This window comes from Myotis daubentonii, chromosome 1 (assembly GCF_963259705.1).
Source record: "Myotis daubentonii chromosome 1, mMyoDau2.1, whole genome shotgun sequence".
Taxonomy (NCBI): domain Eukaryota; kingdom Metazoa; phylum Chordata; class Mammalia; order Chiroptera; family Vespertilionidae; genus Myotis; species Myotis daubentonii.
The window spans coordinates 64,482,744-64,509,494 of NC_081840.1; the positions used below are offsets into that span (position 1 = coordinate 64,482,744).

General features: G+C 41.0%; 1 protein-coding gene across 6 annotated transcripts; it reads right to left on the reverse strand.

The window, feature by feature from the left end:
- Positions 1 to 663: 663 nt before the first annotated feature.
- Positions 664 to 26,575, reverse strand: ADAL (adenosine deaminase like). 6 transcript variants are annotated; one of them, XM_059703560.1, is made up of 11 exons: positions 26,437 to 26,575; positions 20,720 to 20,946; positions 20,352 to 20,482; positions 19,242 to 19,302; positions 15,463 to 15,550; positions 12,704 to 12,785; positions 9,535 to 9,661; positions 8,467 to 8,547; positions 5,943 to 6,081; positions 2,204 to 2,304; positions 664 to 985 (listed from the first exon to the last, which is right to left on the reverse strand). In XM_059703560.1, exons 2-11 carry the CDS (start codon positions 20,780 to 20,782, stop codon positions 791 to 793), a joined length of 1,068 nt encoding a protein of 355 aa, XP_059559543.1. In that variant the 5' UTR covers positions 20,783 to 20,946; positions 26,437 to 26,575; the 3' UTR covers positions 664 to 790. The 6 variants fall into 6 exon arrangements, with proteins under 6 accessions (XP_059559543.1, XP_059559579.1, XP_059559558.1 ...); XM_059703596.1 differs by having other exon boundaries at positions 20,643 to 20,946; XM_059703575.1 differs by lacking the exon at positions 26,437 to 26,575 and adding an exon at positions 26,147 to 26,329.
- Between the last annotated feature and the right edge of the window lie 176 nt (positions 26,576 to 26,751).

Below are 26,751 nucleotides of genomic sequence, written 5' to 3' on the forward strand. Positions count from 1 at the left end.
ATGACCCCCCTGCCAGCCCCGCCCCTGAGTGGGCCCACACACCCTGATCGGAGGCAGGGCCGGCCAGCAAACCGCCCACGGACCCTCGCCCTGGCTGGCCGGCCCACCCCCAATGGCTCCCATCAGGTGGGCCGGCTGGACCCCACTACTGCATGAATTCGTGCACTGGGCCTCTAATATATATGTATGTATGTATGTATGTATATGTATATATACACACGTGTATATATATACACACGTGTGTGTATATACACGTGTGTGTGTATATATGTGTGTGTGTATGCAAATTATGAGTAAGTTCTTGGTAGGAAGAGATAAATCTTTGCCTGCCTTTTGAAAAATATATAGGTTTTTATTGATTTCAGAAAGGAAGGGAGGAGAGATAGAAACATCATGGTGCTTAAAATAACAGATATTATATGGAGATATTTTAGTTAGTTTAAATCCTCCAACACCCATCATGGGCTATTTCAGAAACAAAACTTTGGAACAACTGGAAATCAGATTAAAGGCTGAAAATAGGAGTGAGGGTGGAGTGAGGAGGGGGTGTGTGTGACAAAAAATAATAAAGGCTGGAAATAGAAGCTTAAAGTACCCTACAGCTCAAGAAGTATCTGGCTGGCATAGCTCCATTATGGTCAAAATAAGAGAAAGGCAGAAATATTTTTAAAAAACCAATAACTTGATTCCAGAGGAATTAATCATGAGAGGTGGATGGTTTACTAAAAGAAATATGGCAGGAAGATCTTGGCTGCAACACATACTCAAAAGTAATTCACTTCATTACAGCTTAAAAATGTAGCACTGTGGGTTTCAGATGATTCCACTTCCTTTTCAGTTCAGACCTGGTGCTGTCAGAAGCAAAGATGTAGTCGATGGATTCATAAGACAAATCCCATACCTGAGACGGAGTCAAATTAAAATTTTCAGCTGCCAGCTGGTACTCTTGGGAAAGGTGTGTTGCAAAAACACCCTTATCGTCAGTCTGCCAAGATAAGCAAGAAAGTTTCAAAATGAACAAGGAAATGATTTTTAAAAACAACTCTTCTTTAGTCTATTTTCCTATTCACCATGCTTCTTTTAAGAGTCTAAACAGGGGCCTATAAATACATCTCTGCGTACCTAAAGGGGCTTGTTTACCATTAAAAAACACACAAAGAAAAAAGCCCCAGCCCTGGCCAAATGGCTCAGTTGGTTGGAGCATCATTCCATACACCAAAAGACTGTGGGTTTGATTCCTGGTCAAGGCACACACCTAGGTTGCAGGTTTGATCTCGTCGGGGTGTGTGTGGGGAGGCAATGGATTGATGTTTCTCACATCCATGTTCCCCTGTCTCTCTCCCTTCCTCTCTCTCTCAAATCAATAAAAACAGCCTGGCCAGCATGGCTCAGTAGTTGAGCATCAACCTATGAACCAGGAGATCACGGGTTTGATTCCTGGCACATACCCAGGTTGCAGGCTGGATCCCCAGTGCGGAGTATGCAGGAGGCAGCCAATCAATGATTCTCTCATCATTGATGTTTTTCTCTTTCTCCCTCTCCCTTCCTCGCTGAAATCAATAAAAATATATCCTTGGGTGAGGATTAAACAAGCAACAAACACCAGAGCAGTGCTCTAACCATTGGTGCGTATTAAAATCTCCTAAGGAACTTTAAAAACGATCTGTTCTCAGGGCACTTCCCTGATTAGATAAAGCAGAATCTCAAGGGATGGGTGCCAGGCATCACTATTTTTATTGTTGTTAATCCTCATCGGAGGGTATTTTTCCATTGATTTTTAGAGAGAGTGGAAGGGAGGGGGAGACACACACACAGAGAAACATCAATGTGAGAGAGACACATTGATTGGTTGCCTCCTGACCAGGGGCAGGGATTGAACCCACAACAGAGGTACATGCCCTTGACTGGAATCAACCCCGGACCCTTCAGTTCGCAGGCCGACACTCTATCCAATGAGCCAAACCAGCTAAGGCACTATTTTTTTTTTTAATGTTCCCCTAGTTACTGTCCAGGACCTTTTCCCTTAGAGCCAAACCAGTCACCCTGGCCCTTTGTAGCTTCTCATGCCCCAGTCCTCTCTCACTCCTCTGTGTGGGCTCTATTACCCTCAGGCATGCAAGGCACTCAACTAGGTAATGAATGTCTGACCTAAAGCAACTCAGGGACTAAAAAGGAGCAAAATACTTCACAGAAAACACCTTACACAGATCACAGAAGGATGGGAAATGCTGTACCAGAATCCGAAATGATGCTGGTCATAAGATGGAACTGTCCGACTTTTGATGTTTGAGGTCAAACAGAGTTCTACAGGAAAGGGGGAAAAACCTTTTATTAAAAGCAGATTAGTAGACTCAATCATTAAGTAGATACATGAGAAATCTTTCTAAACTATGCTAATTTTCAGTAGTTCATTCTTTTACAAAATCGACCTTTTCTTGCCCTCGCTGGTGTAGTGTTGGTTGGGCATCATCCCGGGCACTGAAAGGTTGCTGGTATGATCCCCAGTCAGGGTACATGACCAGGTTGCGGACTTGACACTGGTATGGGCATGCAAGAGGCGGCCGATCCAAGTTTTGCTCTAATATTGACGATTCTCTCTCTCCCTCTCACTTTAAAAAAATCAATAAAAAAAATATTTTTAAAAGTTGACCTTTTCTTGTGTAAAAATTTGTAGTTCAATTAGTGTGGTTGTATGGGAAATATGTGCAACTTACGGCAGCAACTGTGGCAGGTAGGGAATTAATATTCCCTTTACGGCCATGTGCTTCCCCTTTCTTTTAACAAGAGAGAAGAGAGGAATGTGTAAGCCAGTCCCGATAAAGAAGCCAGGGAATTATCTGAAGGGTTGCTACACTCTCCCTGGTCTATATGTGAAGGCTAAAATAAAGGTCCGATAATGGCAGAACTGCTTGAGAGTTACAGCATTATAAAAAGCCAAGAGCAGAAATGGAACTTTTCAAGGTTTCAAAGAAAACCCCTTACTTCTTTTAGTCAGACAACGATCCAATCACTGCCTGCTGCAAGTCAGTCCATCTTAAGGGTGACTTCTATTAACAAATTCCTGCCTTGAAACTGTACCAGGCTCCCTCAGCAGAGAAAAATACTTCACTGACTTGATGGATGGTGTCTGCTCTCTTGGGTAAGGCAGCCTCAACACAGCGCCACTCAGTCCAAGAAATGGCGAAGCCAACCTGCCCCCTCACTGCACTGGGAGCCACCACAACAAGTACGATCGCTACCACTAGAGTTTCCATTTTCTCTACTTTTGTTGATGTTTAAAATTTTCCTCAGTAAAAATAAAAAAGCTTCACCCATTATGAATTGCTGAAAAGTCTAACTAGTTTTAAGAAAAGCATACCCAAACAAGTGTTTTTACAAATTGGTAAATTTGTAAATTCAGCGAATTTATCATTCAGTAAAACTGGATTTCAGTCCATTGCTTCTTTGCCTCTTCAGAAAGGCCTTCCTTGATCATCCAGTCGAAAGTGGTTATCTCATCATTATATCAGCCTGTTTAACTTTCTTCGAAGAACTTAACACTAGTATTTTCTTGTGCATTTGTTTACTGTCTTACATTTGCTAGACTAAAAATTCCTTGAGAAAGCAAGCTTATTTGTTGTTTTATTTACTGCTCTATTCCAAGCAATTGAAAAGTGGCCGGAACAGAGTAGGCATTTCATAAATATATGCTGTTAAACAAAAACAGCTCCAGGTATACACATGTAGACTAACAAGTGTGTAACAGTCAACATACATATAATAATACTAGAGGCCCGGTGCACAAAAATTTGTGCACTCGGGGGGGGAGGGGAGGGGGTCCCTCAGCCCGGCCTGTGCCCTCTCGCAGTCTGGGAGCCCTCGGGAGATAACGACCTGCTGGCTTAGGCCTGCTCCCGGGTGGCAGAGGGCTGGCCCAATCCCTAGGTGCAGCCCCTGGTTGGGCTCAGAGCAGGGCCGATTGGGGAGTTTGGGCGCCGCCCCCTGTCGTGCACAGAGCAGGGCGGATTGGGAGGTTGCGATGCCAACCTCAGTCACGCTCAGGGTAGGGCCAATTGGGGGGCTGGGCACCGCCCCCTGTCACACTCAAGGCAGGGTCGATGGGGAGGTTGCGGCGCCACCCCGTCACGCACAGAGCAGGGCCCATCAGGGGGTTGGGGAGCTCCCCCCTGTCACCCACAGAGCAGGGCCCATCAGGGGGTTGGGGAGCTGCCCCCTGTCACGCACAGAGCAGGGCCCATCAGGGGGTTGGGGAGCTCCCCCCTGTCACGAACAGAGCAGGGCGGGTCAGGGGGTTGGGGTGCCGCCCTCTATCACCCACAGAGCAGGGCCGATCAGGGGATTGGGGTGCAGCCACTGTCACACTCAGGGCAGGGCCGATGGGGAGGTTATGGCTCTACCCTATCACATACAGAGCCGCAGGGCGATCAGGGGGTTTGGGCGCTGGCCCCTGTCATGCTGATCTCGGTGCCAGGAGGCCTCACGGCTCCGCTGATCCCGGTGCTGGGAGGCATATTACCCTTTTACTATATAGAATAGAGGCCTGGTGCATGGGTGGGGGCTGGCTGGTTTGCCCTGAAGGGTGTCCTGGATCAGGGTGGGGGTCCCCACTGGGGTGCCTGGCCAGCCTAGATGAGGGGATGGCGGCTGTTTGCAGCTGGTCACACACCCTTCAGGGTGGGGGTCCCCACTGGGGTGCCTGGCCAGCCTGGATGAGGGGATGGCGGCTGTTTGCAGCTGGTCACACACCCTTCAGGGTGGGGGTCCCCACTGGGGTGCCTGGCCAGTCTGGGAGAGGGGCTGAGGGCTCTTTTCAGGCTGGGACTGAAGCTCCCAACCGCTCCTTTTTTCTTTTCTTTTTTTATTTATTCTGGGCCAGCTTTAGCTCTGAGGCTCCAGCTCTGAGGCCTCAGCTGCTGAAAGTAGGTATCTGGTTTGTTTAGGTTCTTTAATCGAAACTCTGTATCAACTCCAGCTCTGAGATCCCCGCTCGCTGAAAGCAGGTTTCTGGGGTTTTGTTTAGCTTCTATATTTGTTACAATGTTCAAACTGCAGGCTCAGAGGCTGGCAAGGCAGGCGGGGAACGTTGGAGTCCTCCGTCACTGAAGCAAGCAAACCTCATGTTCAGTTTAAGCTGCCTGGCTGCCGGCCGCCATCTTGGCTGGCAGTTAATTTGCATATTGCCCTTATTAGCCAATGGGAAGGGTAGCGGTCGTACGCCAATTACCATGTTTCTCTTTTATTAGATAGGATACTACGAATTTTCCATAATTCTTAATTTTAAAAAAGTGACACATTTTCATAACACATCTTAATTTGGTTAAAGTCATTTCAAAATACTAGATGCCCCTTATTCCTTCAGTATAATATTGAGTTCAAAGAACTAGGGAATGTAAAGTGAACAAGACAGAGAAGGGCTCGGCTCTCATGGAGCTTATATTCTAATGCAGCGGTTCTCAACCTGTGAGTTGCGACCCCTTTGGGGGTCGAACGACCCTTTCACAGGGGTCACCTAAGACCATCGGAAAACACATATATAATTACATATTGTTTTTGTGATTAATCACTATGCTTTAATTACGTTCAATTTGTAACAATGAAAATACATCCTGCATATCAGATATTTACATTACGATTCATAACAGTAGCAAAATTACAGTTATGAAGTAGCAACGAAAATAATTTTATGGTTGGGGGTCACCACAACATGAGGAACTGTATTAAAGGGTTGCGGCATTAGGAAGGTTGAGAACCACTGTTTTAATGGAAGCTAAAAACTTTGTGTTACTTAAATGAGGCTCAGAAAGCACTTATCCATATCTTTTACTTCCTAAATAATATTTATATATTTAGGACAAAACTTCTCTACATCTGGGTTGCAATATGGGGGTTGGGGGTGGAAGGGGCACAGGGTTGTCTGTAGGACCTGAAGCCCTAAGCCTTACCCAGCGGTATCTGGTGTTTCCTCACAAAGTCCACCAGATCCAAGGATCCTCCCTCAGAGGAGTTGAGAAATGTCCCATGCCCAATTCTGTCGGGAAGCAGATCCAGGAGTACTTGTGTTTCTTTCTTGAGGTTTGGAATCTCAAAAAGAGAGGAGAGAGGGCATCAATAACCTCTTTCAGTTGTTTTAAAAGTGCTTTTTTCTAAAGCCAGGTACTCTGTCCCTGAGAAGGTAGTACAGACATTCTGGAAAGCTGAATTACTTCTACCTTCCTAGCTCTCTTCTTTGCCTTTTATCTTCCCATTCATTTCCCAATATTCTAGATTCATTCCAATGATAATAATTATAGCCAATGATAATAAGCACATATTAAGGATCCACTTTGTGCCTTTTTACATAAAATTTCCTTTAAACCTCACAAGAATCTTGCAAAGTATTAAGATGAAGAAATTAAAGCTCATCAAATTAAAGTAATTTTCAAAAACAAAATTCACAACTCCATACATATATGTGTCCTGTGGTGTATATGTGTGTTCACATATATTAGAAAAAGGTCTGGAAAAATATAAATACAAAACTGTTAAGATGATCAACTTGGGAGCGTAACTGAAATGGGAAGGGGACCTTTCATTTTTTATTTTTTTCCTTCTATATAATAGTTCTCTACACTTGGATTTTCTGCAGATACATATAACTTTTGTCGTTAAAAACATAATGCATTTTAAGCAAAAGTTGTCCAAGGTTCATGGAGCTAGTGAATGACAGAGAGAAGAGTGAAATCTGGCTCCATCTGACTCCAGGGCCCAGATTCTCCACACAGTGTGCTCACGTTTTATTTTGACAAGGCTAGATACCTACATACCACAACCACCATGAAAATGTCTAGCTGTGCTCTTTACCCCATAATAGCCTAAAATTCAAATCACAATAACATTTGGAAATGAAATATCTTATATCCAATGGATCAAATAAGAAATGCAACAAAAATTAAGCTAGCCCCGGCCGGTTTGGCTCAGTGGATGGAGCGTCGGCCTGCGGACTGAAGGGTCCCGGGTTTGATTCCGGCCAAGGGCATGTGCCTTGGTACGGGCACATCCCCAGTGGGAGGTGTGCAGAAGGCAGCTGATCAATGTTTCTCTCTCATCGATGTTTCTGGCTCTCTATCCCTCTCCCTTCCTCTCTGTGAAAAATCAATAAAATATATTTAAAAAAAAGAAAAGAAAAAAAAATTAAGCTAAAGCGTTTTGATGCTGTGCACCAAGAACAGAGATAACTAGTTACAGTGACACATGCTGGCTGTTTCATTATATTGACCAATTGCTTCGGTCAGATATCAGGTCAGCTGGATGGTTTCCTAAAAGTGAAAGGTCTTTATGATCAGAATGTGGACACATGGAACCTATATTTTCTTAAGTTCTGCCACTAGATAACTGACCCCTTGCTTATAGACATGAAAACCACCAATAATGACAAGAAGCTCCAATTTTTTCCTTAAATGTCTACATCCTGATGCTATTCAACCTTTATATATCACTCCATCTAATACACAAGATGACCCCATGAAATAATTAGAATAAGTATTTCTTCCTGCATTTAACCCATTGAATGCCATAAGCGTCTGTAGACGCAAGCGGCGGACCTTCCCCACACGCCATGTGCGTCTATAAAAAGAAAAAAAAAGTTTTCCCTAAGTGACAGCCCTGACCAACTTTAAAATCATTTTTTGTGAGAATTTTCAGCTGAAAATATTCAAGAACACCCGAGTTGTGAGTGGTATATTTATTTTTCTAATATTCATTGCAAATTTATTTTATTAAATTCAAAATATCGTGGCGTGTGGGGATGCGTGGCAGTTAACTGGTTAAGAAACAAATCCAAACTCACATAGTTGTATATATTATGTATAGCTTTTTGTATGTAAAGAAAAAAAAAGAATAGGAAGAAATAAACCATTTATAAAATGGGGGAAAGTGCAGTAGAGTCCCTTGTTTGCCTCACAAAGATGTGCTTAAGAAAGTGACTGTTCTCCAGCCATTATCTGTCACTTGTTCATGTTGCCAAGGAGCTGGGGATCAAGGGGCACCTGATCTCCCTGCTGAGCCTTATAAAATGATGATGAGCTACTCCCTTTCTTGCCAGTACATGTGATACACTCAGGTCCCTTTCCCTCTGAGGACAAAGTGAGATGAACTGGTGCTTCTCTCAATGCCAACTTACCAATGATAAGGTCAATGATAGAAATTCATGAATTTTCTTTAGCAAGATGTCAGTAAGCTATTTTTAAAGACACAGCTGTACTGGAAGTCAACAGCCACCCTCCCAGGAACCACAAAAACAAAACCAGTAACATGAGGGACTAAAGCAAGTCATGCCTTTATCATTATAATTTATGTTAAAACGTATTTCTACTTTTCCCCTTTCTAAAAATGTTTTTCCACGCCAGATATCTTTTTAGCCATTTAAAGATGATTACTATTTTCCACTGTATTCTACCCTCTCCAGCCTAATTTTAAAATATTATTTACCTCTGAAAGATGCAATGCCAACTTCAGACCTGCTTTTTTTGCTTCCAAAAGTGGTTCCAAGAAATCTTCTGCTTGTCCTGCCTTGAAGATAAAAGTTAAAATGAGGATGCATGAGAACCCTGGGCAAACTGAGGAACTGGGTACTCTGTCCCAATAAACAAATAAATAAAATAATAGTCGGAAAAAACCTCAGCAGATTGATTCATTTGTACATTTTTTTTATAAGGCACCTACAATGTGCTAAACACTTTGGGGAATGTAAAGTTAACAAAGATAGTCCTGCCCTCAAGAATCTTAAGTATCAGTGAACCTGAGGTCAATTACTAGTAGCTAAGCTAGATTTAGTAGTCACCAAATTTTATTTATGGAAGGGTATCTAGTGCTAACGAGAACTTATCTGATTCAGGAAGCCACATGATTACTAAAAAAAGCTTCTATCAAATGGATGGATGAAACAACAGTAGAACAGACCAAGTTTAGACAAAGCCAAAAGAACCAGTTTCATGAGATTAATTCAGTGGCTTTTCAACTAAGGGCAATCTCCAACCCCTCCCCTCTCCCAAACCCCAGGGACATTTGGCAATGTAACATTTTTGCGTGTCACAACTGGGAGGGCGCTATTGGCATCTAGTAGATAGAGCCAGGAATGCTGCTATACACCCTACAATGTACAGTATAGTCCCCACAAGAAAGAATTATTTGGCTCAAAATACCAATAGTGCCACATATGAGACACCCTGCTTGAATCTGACATTTAAGAAGCTCTAGGCCAGCCTTTCTCAACTGGGGGTTCTATGAGATAATTAATTAAGCATTAGACATCCACTGTATAAAATGAACTGACTTCTCTCCTATGTATGTAGACTGGAACTAGCTGTGTACTATCTTTAGAAGAATGGAGAAAAATAATCATATTGTCATGCAAATCTTTTTTTGCTTTTTTATGGGGCTTAATTCTTTCACAGAATCCTGGTTGAGGATAGTTGCTGTATGCATTCTGGTTATCCTTATCCCACAAACTAATTTGACTTCTTTAGAAATAAAATGTATTTAGGAAAAATAACTTACTGTAGGGTCTCCACTGAGGTCAAGGCCAATTACTATATCTTTAGTAGAAAGGAAGAATTCTTCAGCAAGTTTAACAGTCTCCTTGGCCACTGAAGGGCCACCTCTTCTGTCTATTGATATCAAATATCTTTAATATAAAAAAAGGCAGTTTAATACAAATATGATAAAAAATACAACTCTTGAATATGGCCAGAGAGCTATGGCAGGTACATCTTATTATAGGAAATGTATCACCTAATTGACATGACGTCTTACTTTGCTAGAGGGAATGAGACATAAATTCCCGAATAGCACCAAATATTTAATTAGTGTTCAAATTTCTAATTGTCTCATGTTTTATTGTTGAGCTACTTCTTACTTACAGTTTGTCCGATCGATAATCCAACGAAAGGTTCACACATTGTGTTGGTCAGTGCATTTCAAGTATTCTTTAATCTACAGCCACTCCCTTCACCCCAGCCCTACTGCACGCCTCCCAACCTCTTTTCTTAAATTTATTTGTTGAAGAAACTAGGTCATTTGCCGTATAAAGTTTCCCACAGTCTGGGTTTGTTGACTGAATCCCTGTGTTACTAACATGTTCTCCTGTCTCATATTTCCTATAAATTGAACACTGGATCTAATCTAGAGGCTTAATCAGATCAAATTCAGTTTTTTAGCAAGAGTTATTTCACAGATAGTGGTGTGTTCTTTCGTCAGGAGGCTTAGTCCATTATTTCATAAGGATTACAAAATTGGTAATAACTTAATTCTAATATGTACCCAATAGCTGATACATATATTAACTGAAATTCTACAAGAAATCTAATATTCTGAGAATCCTTGTTAATATTGTGTAACTTTCTTCCTGCACTTATTAGTTTACCTATTTATTTAAAAAAATAAAGCCCGGCATGGCTCAGTGGTTGAGCATCAACCTATGAACCAGGAAATCACAGTTCAATTCCCGGTCAGGGCACATGTCTGGGTTGCGGGCTCGGGTTGTGGGCTCAATCCCTAGTGTGGGGTATGCAGGGTGCAGCCGATAAATGATTTTCTCTCATCATTGATGTTTCTCTCTCTCTCTCCCTCTCCCTTCCTCTCTGAAATAAATAAAAATATATTTTTAAAAAAAATAAATTCCTCTAGCATTTATTTATTTACAGAATTTGGATCAACTATATATAAAATGCAGTGTCATTTTTTTTCCACTTAACAATTTCCCCTGCCATTAAATGTTAGAAAATAATATAAATCATATGAACCTAACAATGTAATTGTCGTCTGATTGCTGGACATTTTAGGATGTTTTCTACTTTTTGTTATAAATAGCACTAAAATGAAGAATCTTAACATAAATCAATCAATTTCCTTAGGCTACATTTCTAGAAGAGAAATACTGGGTCAGAGGGGAAAATTATTTTTATAGATCTTAATACATATTGCTCTTTAGAGAAGTTTTATTAATTACACTAGAGGCCCAGTGCACAAATTCATGCACCAGTGGGGTCCCTTGGCCTGGCCTGCAAGATCGGGTCGAAACCAGCTCTCTGACACCCCCTGAGGGGTCCTGGATTGGGCAAGAGCGCAGGGACCCCACTGGTGCATGATTGGGGCCAGGAAGGGATATGGGAGGTTGGCCAACAGAGGAGGTGGGGGGAACTGCAAGAGGGCTCCAGGGCATGTCACAGGGGACCCCAGCAGCAAGCTAACCTACTGGTCGGAGCATTTGCCCCCTGGTGGTCAGTGCACATGATAGCGAGCACTTGAGCATCCTTAGCATATCATTAGCATATTACATTTTGACTGGTTGAACGGACTACCGGGCACTTAGCATATTAGGCTTTTATTATATAGGATATGCTCACCAACAGTGTAAGTTCACAAACACTGGTTATTACCCTTTTTGGTGGTGGTGGTGGTGGTGGGGGGGGGGATTGAAATGGTACTGTAATATTTCTTGTAAAAATTATCTGATTAGTGAGGTTTTCTATACATTTAATGGCCATTTGTATGTCTTCTTTTCTAAATTATCTTCATGTCTTTTGTGTGGTTTTGAAATTGGGGTATTTGTCTAGTTAAGCTTAATTTTGAGAGATTTTATAGTCAGAAACATTACAGCTAGTTTTCCTCCTTCGAGGACCTATTGAGCCCTGATTACATGCCAGTTCTGTTCTAAGTACTGGATGTGTAGTGGCCAAAGAACAAGGTTTCTGGCCTCACTGAATTTACACTCTAGAGCAGTGGTTCTCAACCTTCCTAATGCAGCGAACCTTTAATACAGTTCCTCATGTTGTGGTGACCCCCAACCATAAAATTATTTTCGTTGCTACTTCATAACTGTAATTTTGCTACTGTTATGAATCGTAATGTAAATATCTGATAGGCAGGATGTATTTTCATTGTTATAAATTGAACATAATTAAAGCATAGTGATTAATCACAAAAACAATATGTAATTATATATGTGTTTTCCGATGGTCTTAGGCAACCCCTGTGAAAGGGTCATTTGACCCCCAAAGGGGTCGCAACCCACAGGTTGGCGACCCACAGGTTGAGAACTGCTGCTCTAGAGGGTGAGCATATAGAAACAATTAAACAAGATAATCTCTGATCTCTAACAATTAAACAAGATAAACAAGATAAACAATAAACTTGCTATAACATGCACTGACCACCAGGAGGCAGTCGACTGGTCGACCAGTTGTTATGACATGCACTGTCCACCAGGGCCAGACAGTCGACCGGTTGACCAGTCACTATGATATGCACTGACCACCAGGGGGCAGATGCTCCAACTGGTAGGTTAGCTTGCTGCTAGGGTCAGGCTGATGGGGACTGAGTGAGACGGGTCAGACATACCCGGGAGCCCTTCTGCGGCTCCTCCCCGGCTGGCTAATCTCCCACATCCCTCCCCAGCCCCAATCGTGCACCGGTGGGGTCCCTCAGCCTGGCCTGCGCCCTCTCACAATCCAGGAACCCTCAGGGGATGTTGGAAACCCGGTTTCATCCTGATCATGCAGGCCAGGCCTAGGGACCCCACAAATTCGTGCACCAGGCCTCTAGTTATAAGATAAAAAACAGTTATTGGTTGACTTATAAAAATCCATTACACCCATGGTCAAAGTAGTAAAATTTTCACCCATTCTAGATTTTTAAATGGTGATCACTAAGGTACAATGCTTCTTACCTAACATCAATGTCTAAGTTTTCTTGTTTAGACTGTTTTATACCCTCAAGTACAGATTCCACATAAGTTTTTTTAGTCATTCCTGGAAAGGACACAAAGAACATGTAAAGAGATCATCAACTATTTAATCCTTCAACATTAGTATCCCTATGTGAACAAATTACATTTTCACTTTATGTTGTGACTAAAGCATGGCTAAAGATGAATTAAAACACAGCCCTATGGATATATTTTAGTAAATACTAATTGAACTTTAATAAATTTGGAAAAATAATTAAGTACTATAAAAAATAAAATGAAAACAAGACTAAAAAGGATTCTTAGATTCAACAGACATAAAATTAGTCTCACAAACTGTTATGAAAAATTTTTAATGTTTTAACAAAACAAGAACAACAAGCCCTTTTCCAAAGCCTCTCTTTGGCTGCTTAAATTCTCCTCTTCTGGGGAGCTCTAGAACACTCTCCAGAACAACCTCCTCTGAAATACTATTGTGCCCCAATTCTAAAATGCTTACTTTTGGTGGAAAATCTCTAGTAAAGCACAGGAAATTATAAAGAAGAAAAATAAAACTAACATATAATCCCACCACTCAAAGATAACTACTGTCTTTGTTTTTCTAAGCATACATATATATTTATGTATACTAGAGCCCGATGCATGAAATTCGTGCAAGAGTAGGCCTTCCTTCCCCCGGCTGCTGGCACCGGCTTCCCTCTGGCCCTGGCTTCGTCCAGAAGGACATCTGGTCTAATTAGCATATTACCCTTTTCTTATAGATTCTAGAGGCCCACTGCACGAAGATTCGCGCAATAGACCTTCCTCCCCTGGCTGCCGGCACCGGTTTTCCTCTGGCACCCGGGACCCAGGCCTTTGGTCTGGCCGCAGCAGAGAGGCTTGGCTACTCTGCTCTGGCTGCAGCGGAGAAGCCAAGTCTCTTCAGTCTTCAGTCATCTTCAGTCTTTGCTCTGCGCCTGCATATGCAAATTAACTGCCATCTTTGTTTGGTTAATTTGCATACTCATCCTGATTGACTGGTGGGTGTAGCAGAGTGACACAAATTTGCATGTTTCTCTTTTATTAGTGTAGATACTAGAGGCCCAGTGCACGAATTCATGCACAGGTGGGGGGGGCCAGCTAGGGGGAGGGGCCATGGGCCAATCGGGGTGGTGTGGGCCCATTGGCGGCGGGGCTGGCTGGGGGGAGGGGCTGCAGGAGGTTGGCAGGCTGGCTCTGCCTCCTATTGGGGTGGGGGGCAATCAGGGGCGGGGCTCACTGGGGGGAAGGGCTGCGGGCTGATCAGGGTGGTGGGGGCCCATCGGGGGAGGGGCCGGCCGGGGGGAAGGGCCATGGGGGGGGGTTGGCTGGCTGCCCTACCCTCGATCTGGTGGGAGAGGCTGATCAGGAGCGGGGCTGTGGGAGGTTGGCTGGCCGGCCCCACCCCGATTGGGCCAGTTCGCTGGCGGCAGTGGGCGTCATAGCAACCGGTCATTCTGGTTGTTACGGTGTTCTGGTCGCTGGCTTTTTATATATATAGATTCTGAATAGATGGGATACTACTAAGTAAATATGTATTCTGTTCAGTCATTTAACACTATCTTCTGTGCATATCTCCAGTCATTAAAGTGTATTTTAAACTATTTTTATTGTTGCCTACCGTTCCATTAATCTTTATTTAACAATTCCCCTATTGTTACATACTTAGGTTAAAACCTCTCTTTTGAATCTCCATTCAAAGAGCAACCTAGCTCTAATAATTGGTAGGCTTTTTTCTACCTTTTTCTCTCACTACCCTCACCAGCATAACTTAGAACTGATTCTGCAGTTAAAAAATGCAAGATAAGTCTCTTCTGCTTGCCCCAGTTGTCAACACTTACTTTATGATATGTAGTTAAAAAAATTTTACCCCCTGAATGGTGACTGGGCTATACATGTCAGGGTGCAAGATGACCCGGTAGGGTCACAAAATGCTAAGAGGGACCCAAAGATACTACATAATATCTCCTGATGTTACTCATGGAATTTTCTCCAGACCACATCCAGATCTGCTCATCTCCATCCAGAGGGGTTTTACCACATCACAGCTTGCTCCTAGCCAAAGACACTATTAGTCCCTGAGAAGTGAATGAATAACCTCATTTCAGTGATTGTTACAAAACATGATTCTGCATCTACTCGATGACATTGTTTCACAAGTGCTCTTGATGCAGGCAGCAAGAATTAGCCTGATTAAGACAATGCAACTAGAAGAAGCAAATGTCCTTTTCTCAGAGTGAGAAAAACAAACAAGAAAAACAAATGAGCTCTAGCCGGTTTGGTCAGTGGACAGAGTGTCAGCCTGCAGACTGAATGGTCCTGGGTTTGATTCCGGTCAAGGCACATGCCCAGGTTGTGGGCTCTATCCCCAGTAGGGGACGTGCAGGAGGCAGCCGATCAAGGATTCTCTCTCATCATTGATGTTTCTCTCTCTCTCCCCCTCCCACTTCCTCTCTGAAATAAAAAAAAAAAAAAAAAAAAAAAAATGACATTTTTGCAGGCCTTCTTATTCCCCTTAAACAGATAATACCTGAGTTAATTTTTAAAAAAATAACTTACTCATTAATAATGTGCACCATAAATGTACATCATAACATTTGGAATGTTGATTCTACTTTTACAATAGAGTAAAAGTAAGTGCTTCATATTCTCAACTTGTAAACACATGAATGACCAAAGCACACAGAAAAGATTACATTGGCTGAGAAATAATTAAATTCTACCTGTAGCATTGTCTCTTCTGGGTGTGCTCCTTAGTTCCAGGTACTTGACACCATCATCTGCAAATTCTTTAATGACATCTTTTGTGACCTGATAATAAAAGCAATGAACATAATATTGATAATGTTGGTGTAAGGGTCCCAATGAAAGTGCCAAATGCTACAGCTTCATTTCATTCATTACATTTGATTTGGGAAACATGTTGGAAATCCTCCATGTGGTTAAGAATACCTGCTTTGCCACACCCCTGATGGAGACCATGACAGAACTGCAAAATTTCCATTATCTCTCATCACCCCTCATTTCCACATTAAATCCAAATCCGTACATCATTCACACTTTTTGTTTTTCTCTCCTTTTAACCATTTTAACCATGTTTCCATTTCCTTGTGTTCATAACAGCAGTTTGATAAAACAGAGAAGGCAAAACTAAATCCAGTTAAAACCATCTATGAGTGTGTAGTACTAGATAGGAACATATGGAAATGAACAGCTAATATGATCAGACATTAATGATGTACAATTTAAAGTCATGGCTTAACATTCTTATTCAAGATATTTAGGAATACATTGTATTTTTCATAAAATTCTTTAGGCAGGGTTAAATTTCCCCCAGAAGTATATAGGAAAATCCTTCTTAGGCAAAGAAAGTGAGTGATAAATATGAGTCAAACTATATCTAATTTAGTACAAATCTCAACAATCCAAAAATTACTAAATGACCAGGGTAAATGATATCTAAAGGAATGTTTCCATCTCTGCCATCAATCCTAAAAAATACCAAATCTAATAGAAAAAGGACCAGGTTAGGGATACTGTGACAACGTGCCCTAGTTAGTCCTTACAGTTGATACCCTAATCTTTTTTTAAAATCCTCACTGGAGGATATATTTATTGATTTTAGAGAAAGGAAAGGGGAGAGAGAGAGGTGAAAGAGAGAAGAGAGCGCGTGAAACATACATGTGAGAGAGAAATATCGATCGGTTGCCTCCCATACACACCCTGACCAGGATCAGATCCGCAATCTACATATGTGCTCTGACCAGGAATCAAACCTGCAACCTTTTTGGTATACAGGACAATGCTTCAACCAACTGAGCCACCCAGCTGGGGCAATACCCTAATCCTAACCTGCTTTGACTATGTGTACATGTGCCTAACAGGGGAAAGGAACTACCTTAGTGGATTCACTGCAATCCAAGGTCTGAGTCTCATCTTTTTCTTTTTTTAAATTAAAACCAAAAATAAATTTATTATAATATAAATGTAATGGAGGTCTAGAGAATCAGCCTCAGAGACTATACCAGGGGTGGGCAAACTTTTTGACTCGAGGGCCACAATGGGTTCTTAAACTGGACCGGAGGGCCGGAACAAAAGCACGGATGGAGTGTTTGTGTGAACTAATATAAATTCAAAGTAAACATCATTACATAAAAGGGTACGGTCTTTTTTTTTAGTTTTATTCATTTCAAACGGGCCGGATCCGGCCCGCGGGCTGTAGTTTGCCCACGGCTGGACTATACACAACAGCATTCAAAAATCACATGACACCCCTACACCAAGAGAGACACCACTGCTTCCTCCACCACCGAGCATGAGCCTGCAGCCTCTGTATACTAGACCCGGTGGCACTGCTTCTCTAGGAGCTTCACATTGCTGCTATTGTGGGCCTCATCTCTGTAGATTGAGGAACTTGCCTCTTATCATTGCTCCAGGCCCAGAGATCCCAAGTCACTCTACCCCAGCTCCCAGGAGACTAATGCAGAAGCCTATTTGTTAATGTGTGCACTAACAATGAGTATGAAGTGGCAGTTCTTCTCAGTGGCTGATGTGATCATATCTACTATCCAGGGTACCCCTCATCTTGGTGGTGAGATACCTGTGAAATCAAATGAATAATAGAAGGTTGCTGGCAAGTATAGCGTGAGAGCAAAGGAAGATTTATCTAGGCCACAGTGAGGCCTGTGGAATCATCCCTACCCCACGTCCAAGAATACTTCCTTGGGGTCCACAGCTGTGTCTGCCAGATTCAGCCCTGACTATAAATTCTTCAAGGGCAGGGACCATGTCAATCTGTCTTTATATCCCCCAGTCTCTAGTACTGGAACATGATGGGCATTCAGTCAACTTTTGTTGAACTAAAGTTTTAGATTCAACTCTCCTCCAAAAGGTGATTAATTTAGTGTTTATTGTGAGGATCAATCTTGGCCAAAGAGGAAAATTCTTTCTTTCTTTTTTTTTTTTTAAAATATATTTTATTGATTTTTTACAGAGAGGAAGGGAGAGAGATAGAGAGTTAGAAACATCGATGAGAGAGAAACATCGATCAGCTGCCTCCTGCACATCTCCCACTGGGGATGTGCCCACAACCCAAGTGCATGCCCTTGACCGGAATTGAACCTGGGACCCTTCAGTCCGCAGGCCGACGCTCTATCCACTGAGCCAAACCGGTTTTGGCAGAAAAATTCTTTCTTTTTTTTTTTTTTTTTTATTGCTTAAAGTATTACAAAGGGTATTACATATGTATCCATTTTATCCCCCCGCCCTAGACAGTCCCCTAGCCTCCCCTATCACCCAGTGTCTTATGTCCATTGGTTATGCTTATATGCATGCATACAAGTCCTTTAGTTGATCTCTTACCCCACTACCTCCTGCCCCCCAACCCTCCCCGGCCTTCCCGCTGCAGTTTGACAATCTGTTTGAGGCAGCTCTGCCTCTGTATCTATTATTGTTCAAAAGTTTATAATGGTCTCTATTGTCCATGAATGAGTGAGATCATGTGGTATTTTTCCTTTATTGACTGGCTTATTTCACTTAGCATAATGCTCTCCAGTTCCATCCATGACGTTGCAAATGGTAAGAGTTCCTTCCTTTTTACAGCAGCATAGTATTCCATCGTGTAGATGTACCACAGTTTTCTAATCCATTCATCTACTGATGGGCACTTAGGCTGTTTCCAGATCTTAGCTATGGTGAATTGTGCTGCTATGAACATAGGGGTGCATATATCCTTTCTGATTGGTGTTTCTGGTTTCTTGGGATATATTCCTAGAAGTGGGATCACAGGGTCAAATGGGAGTTCCATTTTCAGTTGAAAAATTCTTTCTTGATCAGTCAAAAGTTAGTTCTCCAGAAACACAGGTTATACTTCTTACTTTGCATTTTTCTAAATGACCAGGGTAAATGATATCTAAAGGCTGAATGATTAAGAACACTGACAGGATTTTGTTTCTCTTCATTTACAAAACGGACATTTTTATTTTTATTCTTTTAAATATATTTGTATTGATTTTAGAGAAGGAGAGAGAAATTAGAAACATCAATGATGAGAGAGCATCATTAACTGGCTGCCTCCTGCGCACTGTGCCCACACTGGGGATTGAGCCTGCAACCCAGGCATGTGCCCTGACTGGGAATTGAACCATGACTTCCTAGTTCATAGGTCGATGCTGAACCACTGAGCCACATGAGCTGAGCAAAGAGGACATTTTAAATGCCATCCTAGTCAGATCAATGATACAGAAACCAGTCTTCCATATCATGGAAACTATTAGTATCCTGGAGCTTCAGATAAGAGAACACAGAGGTGTTCTTTAGTACTACATTCCCAGAGGAAAGGTACAATTTTGCTAGGAATTAATAATTCCATTTCTAGGCACTTCTTGAACTTCTTCACTCTCTATAACATCCACCCAGGCAGTGAAAAATCTTCCAAGCAATAGGGATAGAACCTTTCTATCTATGGTCAAATATTATGAAAAACAAGACCATCATTTCTTACCATTAAAATATCTTCAGGGCTAGTAGTAAGCTGATGAATAACCTGAAACATCTGGAAACATCTATAACATGAATAAAAAGTTTTAAGATACTCTAGTCATCAAAAGCTCAAGACAAATTCAGTAAGCAATTAAATTAGATTTTAGTAATTATATAGGGTATCCCAAAAAATGTATACACAGTGTGAATGATTATAGTGTTTATTAACATACAATGCATTTTCAAAATTTAAAAGAATCTACAGAAATGAGTAATTTTTTTGTCAACATCTGTTTTCAAACTGATGACCGTTCTGGTCCAGGCACTGCTGATAACTCGAAGGAATGGAATCGCAAACATCAAGAATAATATTGTTTGGTATTTGTGCGCCCTCAATTTTTTGTACCACAAACTTTATCTTTTATGTATCCCCATAAAAAAAGTTTAGTAGATAAATTTTCTTTGTTCAAAGCTTAGTCTGGCTTCATCTATTATTTCAAAATAGTTAAATCTAAAAAGTAATGAAAATTAAAGTATGAAAAAATCATACTTTGAAATATCATAAAGGCAGTGTTTGTACTTCAACTGCGTTTTCAAACTTCCAGTAGCATTTTAGGATAAACTTCCTTTGTTCAAAGCTTAGTCTGGCTGAAAAGAAAGAAACATCAATTGAGCTATCAGCTGTTAAAGTGTGTATACATGTTTTTAGGACACCCTGTATATTTATAAAGAACTATAGATAGGTTTTTTGAAAATTACATTGATCTAAAAAGACCAATGACTGAAAAGAAAACATTACTGATATTTTTAAGTGGAAAATACTAGTTTCCCTTCTCCACCACCACTCCCACCATCCCCCATTGGTAGGAGCAAATAGGAGAAAAGTCAGTAAGCCTATACTTTCCAGTCTAAAGAATATTCAGTATAGTACAACTTCACAAACAACATAAATCATTAAAAATATTGTCAACAGTCGGACAGCTGGAAAAATGCTGTATGTCAAGTTATACTCTCCATACCAGATGGCTACCCTATTACTTTGACTATTAAAACCTGAATTCTTACATACTATTTACAATCTCAAAATAGTGAGAGAGAAAAAGGAATGCGTCCACAATCTCCCCAAACTCACTCTTCTAAAGTTCTTTTCTTTCCTTTATCGATCATAGTCATTTGATCATGGATTTTGAGACCTGGTTTCTTAGCTATTAATTTCTTCATGGTATTACAACTAATGGATCCATTCAAGTGGGCATGAAGTTCCTAAAACAAAAGAATACAATCAGTAAAAACATATTAACTATCCACTAGATTCATAGCATTATACCATGTACTTGATGTTTGCAGTCTATAGTAGGCAAATTGCCTATTAGATTTAGCTATATAACTTTTAAAGTTTATAAGTTATAACAGTAAAACTCACTTTTTGTGTGTGAAAAGAAACAACACAGAGTCATTATAATTAGCAACCACTCTAGAATTCTCTGGTTGAATTCTCACCACTTTAGGTAGTTCTGAGAAAAAGGTTCTCTTCCATTGCTGCTGGTCTCCTGCTTCCATCATGACTTAGCAGAATAAAAAGGTCTTTCTCCAAACACTCTTCTTGGTATGTACAATACCATGTAGTTCAGTCAGTAAATTTTGTGGTCTTGAATTTCCTTCAGATTGCTTTATTTCCACACATTTTTATAAAATTAGCTGAAATGTTGCTCAGGGTTTAGCTTTACCTATTGAAATAAATGTGAACATTTCAGATGTTGACATAAAAGCAAAGAAACAGGACTTTTGCGAATTTATTCTTCAAAAGACAAAAAGCCCCTCCAAAGCTAATGAGCTAACAATGTGAACTAGAAATAAGAAAAAGTAAGAGGTGGATTACAATCTGCAATTCAGTTGGATGTATTCCTTACTTATTAGCATTTTCTATAAAACTACTTCTAACAGTAGAAATTCAGAAAGCCTATTTTGGGTATAAAACAGTTTATATTTTGAATTGTTTAAAATATATAAAGAGCAGAGGTGTTGGCTTCATTGGACTTGGTTAGTCCTTTTACTAGTTTTCACAGTTTAGTAGTCAGTTAACCTCACAGCTTCAGTTTCCTTATTTGTAAAAAAGGGATAAAAGTGCAGAGTAGCTGTGAGGACTGAAATAGTAATTTAAATTCCCTTCTTGTATGCTCCCATAGAATCCAGTGACTACCTTTCACTCAGTGCTTTATCACACTGTATCTCAATCACTGATTTACTCGTCTTCCTCACTAGATTATAAGCTTCTAAGGACAAGGACTATGGCTAGAACCTAGCACATTACAGGTGATAAGTCCTAATTTGTCCTTCACCGCTGAAGGTGGCTAATCCTATATAATAAAAGGGTAATATGCAAATTGACCCTAACGGCAGAAGGATCAGAAAGACCGCTTGACCAGTCACTATGAGGTACACTGACTACCTCTCGGTTCCTTTCCCCGGCCAGCAGGTTCCGCTTGCCCAATGGTGAACGGGGAACCAGGGGTAGGTGGCGGGGGATGCAGGTGGCTCAGGCCAAGGCCCCTGCCCCGCCAGTCGCCCCACACATACAGGGCAACCATGGCGGGAGTGGGGCTGGTGAGCAGGTGGGAATGGCTGACCTCTCAGTCCTGTCCCCTGGCTGTCAGGCTCTGATTGCCCGATGGTGAACGGGGAATCGGGGTGGCTGGTGGCGGGGTGCGGGGCTGGCTGCAGGCATCTGGGGAAGATGGCCCTGATCGCAGGCCAGGCCTAGGGACCGTACCCACGCATGAATTTCGTGCACCAGGCCTCTAGTACATTAAGATAAAATTCCAAATGAAATTTAGTGATTTTCAAAGTAGTCACCTTGACTCTCTGGGTTCTTACGTATTAATAATGATGACGTTGATAATAATAGCAGTTTCCATTAAGAGCCTACCAGATAAGCACTTTTAATAATATAATATTTAATCTCACCAATAACCTTGCAAAATAGACATTTTTTACCACATTACAAATCTCTAAATTGATACTGAGAGGGGTAAATAAGTTACCAAGATATTAAAATGGGCAATAAAGAATATAGATTGTACAGGACTAGACAGAGCTATAGAAGCCCACAGCAAGGCCAACTCAGCATGAGTTAAAAGTGGCATTTCAATGAATTACCATATAGTAAGTGCTTAATAAATAGTAACAAATTTTAAAAAATGGACTATTTAATCAATATGTTTAATCTCTCTACTAAGGGACATAATAGATGTCGTTAAAATGGGAAAACATACTTTATCTTACATAGGTAAAGTCAATTTGTCATAAATTGACTTATAAAGTAAATGTTAATAAAAATAGTCTCAAAGTATTCCTTAGAAATTGATTTTTAAAGTTCATGAAAGACTTAACTTGTAAAATTACCCAGAAAAAAATATTGTGAATCTCAGAAGAATAATGCCTAATACTGGTGAAAGTCCAAGAAAAAGTTCTGGTGTGAGCAGAACTTGGTGTGATCTTTTTGGAAACCAAATTGGCTATATGTATCAACACACACACAACACATTTTTATCCAATAATTCTATTGTTAAGAATTTATCTTAAATCTTATAGGATATGTACAAATACATTTCTTATAGTATTGTTTATAATAGCAAAAATAGGAAACAACCTAAATGTCCATCAGTAGGTACTGACTAAATTAATTATACATATCCACTCAATTGAATATCTATGACTATATGGAAAGATTTCTATGACATAGTGTTACTTCCAAAAAGTAAGTTGCAAAATGCATGGTTTAGAAAGATGACATTTATGAATAAAGCATGTATGTACGTATACACTCACACACATTCTCTCTCTTATTTATATCTTTATTCCTAAAATACATATGAAAGGGCACACAGAAAACTGTTACCACTAGATTGTGGGTTGGAAGTGGCAAAGGTCAGGGGAGAGAATTTTACTTTATTTACCTTATATAGTTTTGTGCAATTTTGAGGTTTTACAACAAGCATATAAAACCTGATAACTTTTTGAACTAATTTTAATAAATTAAAAATTTCGATAATTGTAATGTTTACTTAATAATTTTAATAAATTAACATTTAGAATACTTAACAAATTATTTATTTGAAAGAACTGTTTATGAAATAATTAAATTATTTTTTTAATATTGGAAAATAGCTTCATTATTATGAATTGTGAGAAAGAACTTTCCTGGTTTGACAACAGTCTAAAAAAGCACTTAAGACATTTTATATAGCAGGCTGATGATAACCTACTCTAGGATCCTGACCTTATTTTGTGCCACATTCAAACCATTCTCTTTTAAATAGTTGTGAGTAAATTTACTGACCCACTGGCTACAATCCTATATAATAAAAGTGTAGTATGCAAACTGTCCCCTCCACCAGGAATTAGTCCGGGAGCTTAACCAGAGGGTGGGGCCAGCTGGGGGAAGGGAGGGAGGCCCAGGACAGCAGCCAGCAGCTGCTAGGGACCCTACTAGTGCACGAATTTTGTACATTGGGCCTCTGGTGTAACCTATGTGAAACACAAAACAAGCACATTTGAAAAAATTGTTTCACTGATCCTTGTCTAAGATACTTCTATCAACAATACCATTCCCCACCAAATTCAACTTTCCTGGGCTGGATTTTTTTTTTTAATTTTATTTTTCAGAGAGAGAGGAAGGGAAAGAGAGAGAGGAACAGAAACATCAATTGGCTGCCTCCTGCAGGCTCCCAACTGGGGATTGAACCTGAAACCACCGCATGTGCCCTGACCTGGAATGGATCCCATGATCTCTTGGTGCATGGGTTGATGCTCAACCACTGAGCCACACCAGCTGGGCCCTGGGCTGGATTTTGCATGGGCCAGAAGCTGGAATGAGAGTGAGAAGCTGAAAGGCAACACACTGAGATAAGACCTTTCTACATTTGTACTAACAGTTTATCAAGTTAGGGAAGGACCAGAACCAAGTCTCCTGTCTCCCAGAGTACTTTTTTTCATGAGTAGGGGAGACGTAGGGGACCTCAGATTAATAAAATTATTTGTAACTTTTTATTAAGCACTTACTATGAACCAGGCACTGTGCTAAGTGTCTTAGATGGTTATTTTTCTTAATCTTCACAACAACCCATGAGGTATTATTACTTCCATTTTACATAAGAATAAACAGATTAGAAAATAATAACCAGAAAACAATCATAAGATACCCAAATCACAAATTTTTCCCTATTCTCTTTCTTCTTGAATCACTTTTGATTTCTGCTCTTTTTTGTTAGAAATAAAAAATATTTGCCCTAGCCGGTTTGGCTCAGTGGATAGAGCGTCAGCCTGCGGACTAAAGGGTCCCAGGTTCAATTCCGGTCAAGGGCATGTACCTTGGTTGCAGACATATCCCCAGTAGGGGGTGTGCAGGAGGCAGCTGGCCGAAATTTCTCTCTCATCGATGTTTCCAACTCTCTATCCCTCTCTCTTCCTCTCTGTAAAAAAATCAATAAAATATATTTTTTTAAAAATAAATAAAAAATATTTCTAACATATCATGTACATTTTACTAACTTGTCATTAAAATATTATTTCCATAGTTCTCTGTATTTTTTTTAAAGTTCTATAACTCTTCCCCCCACCCCCATTTGCTCCTCAATTAACCTTAAGAGAATTCACAAAGCAGACTTAGTCCCCTCATTTTAGAGATGAGATCCCAAGGTCCAGCAAGTTCAGGGGAGTTCTTTTCCTATTCCCTTCAAAGGCAATTCCAAACTCAAGTAGACCCAACTGCTTCACACCAGCTTCACAGAGACAACAGACGCCACCAGGCATGAATTTCCTCTTTCTGTCTCCCCTCCCCACACCTAAAACTTATCTTCATCTACACCATTTCTTCCCTCAGACGCCAGAGGAAAAAAGATCCATTCTCTTGATTCGCAGACTAATTTGTGCCCAGAATTCCATTCCTTCCCATCTATTCTAATTCATTACACCACTAGTTATTCTCACTTTTCTGTTCCTCCAACCTCTCCCCCACCCCCCACTGGCTCTCTGCACTCAGGGAACCAACATGCAAATATAGTATTTGCTTCCACCTAAAAACAACACCACCCAAACTGTCTTCTATTCTACATTCCTCTTTAACTACCGCCCTGTCTCTCCTTCTGAGCTGATTTCCTTGAAAGTGTAATTTAGACTGGCTGCCTCCATTTACTTATTTCCCATTCACTATAACGTGGATCCTGCTCTGATTGCTGCACAGAAATTGCTCTCCCTAAAGTTATTGATAGCTCTTAAACACTAAAGCTAAAGGAAACTTTTCAATTAACAAAACTTTATCCTGACTCAAACTTTTGAGTCCCAGTATTCAAACTCGAATTGGTAGAACTTCAAAACTCATTTTATATAATATATTTCAGAGAGGAAGGGAGAGGGAGAGATAGAAACACCAATGGTGACAGAGAATCACTGATTGTATGCCTTCTGCACGCCGCCTAGTGGGGATGGGGCTCGCACCCCAGGCACGTGCCCTGAACCGGAGAACCTGCAGTTCGCAATGCCGACGCTCTCTCCACGGAGTCACACCGGCCAGGGCCCAAACTCATACTTTTAATCATTATGCTATATTGCTTCCAGGTAACCACACCTTTAGTCATCTTGATTTTCTTCTCCATCTCAGCCCGAGTCAGTCACCAAATCCCAATGAATAAATTACAAGTCTCCTTAAATATCTCTGGAGGCAGTTTTCTATTGGTGATGATGCCTGAACACCCACCTCAGAAACTTGATGGTTACTATTTTAAACCCCCAACAAGATTCAGACCGTATCATGAGGGAATAATCACCTCGCCTCTGTGATTCCCTTACGACCCTAGAATCACAGAATTTTGAAAGTAGAGGGGAATGTCATTTTATAGCTGAGAATCTGGGGCTGAGTAATTTACTTACTGGCAGCTTAGCACAGAGCCAGGAATACAAGACCATCAATAGTATATATATATCTGCGGGGAAAATTTTATTGGGTTAAACACAACCTCTGTAAAGGTCTGTTCATTTTGCACCAGACCCCACTGACTTCTTATCAGACTTGAGTGGGATCTCTCTTTGTAACCTTTAAAGCATTAAATAAATTAACACTAGCAGTATCCAAGGGCCGACCCCTTCCTCTACTTGCCCACCAGCGTCCGCGGTGCAGATCTTCCCGTCCAAGTTCTGGCTGTCAGTCCCCACAGACTCACCTCTTAGAGATTTCTGTCAACAGTTGAGTCAACTATGAGAACTTAGATTAGAAATTTCCCTTCACACGGAGAAGCTTGCAGAAGTGACAACCCGAGCTTCCCTGACAGTTAACGTGTCCACAATAAGCCGTAGCGGACAGTCTTCCCGCGAAACAGCAGTCCCGGGAATCAAAGAAGGCAACCCGTGGAATTCTAGCGCAAGCTACGCCCGCCTCAATTCTCCTCAGCGAGGCGCGCTCTTCCCGGAAGTGACGCAACTGGTCTGCGGAAGAGGAGTCACGGGGGAGGGGTGGTGTTTCCGTGCAGAAGTCCGCC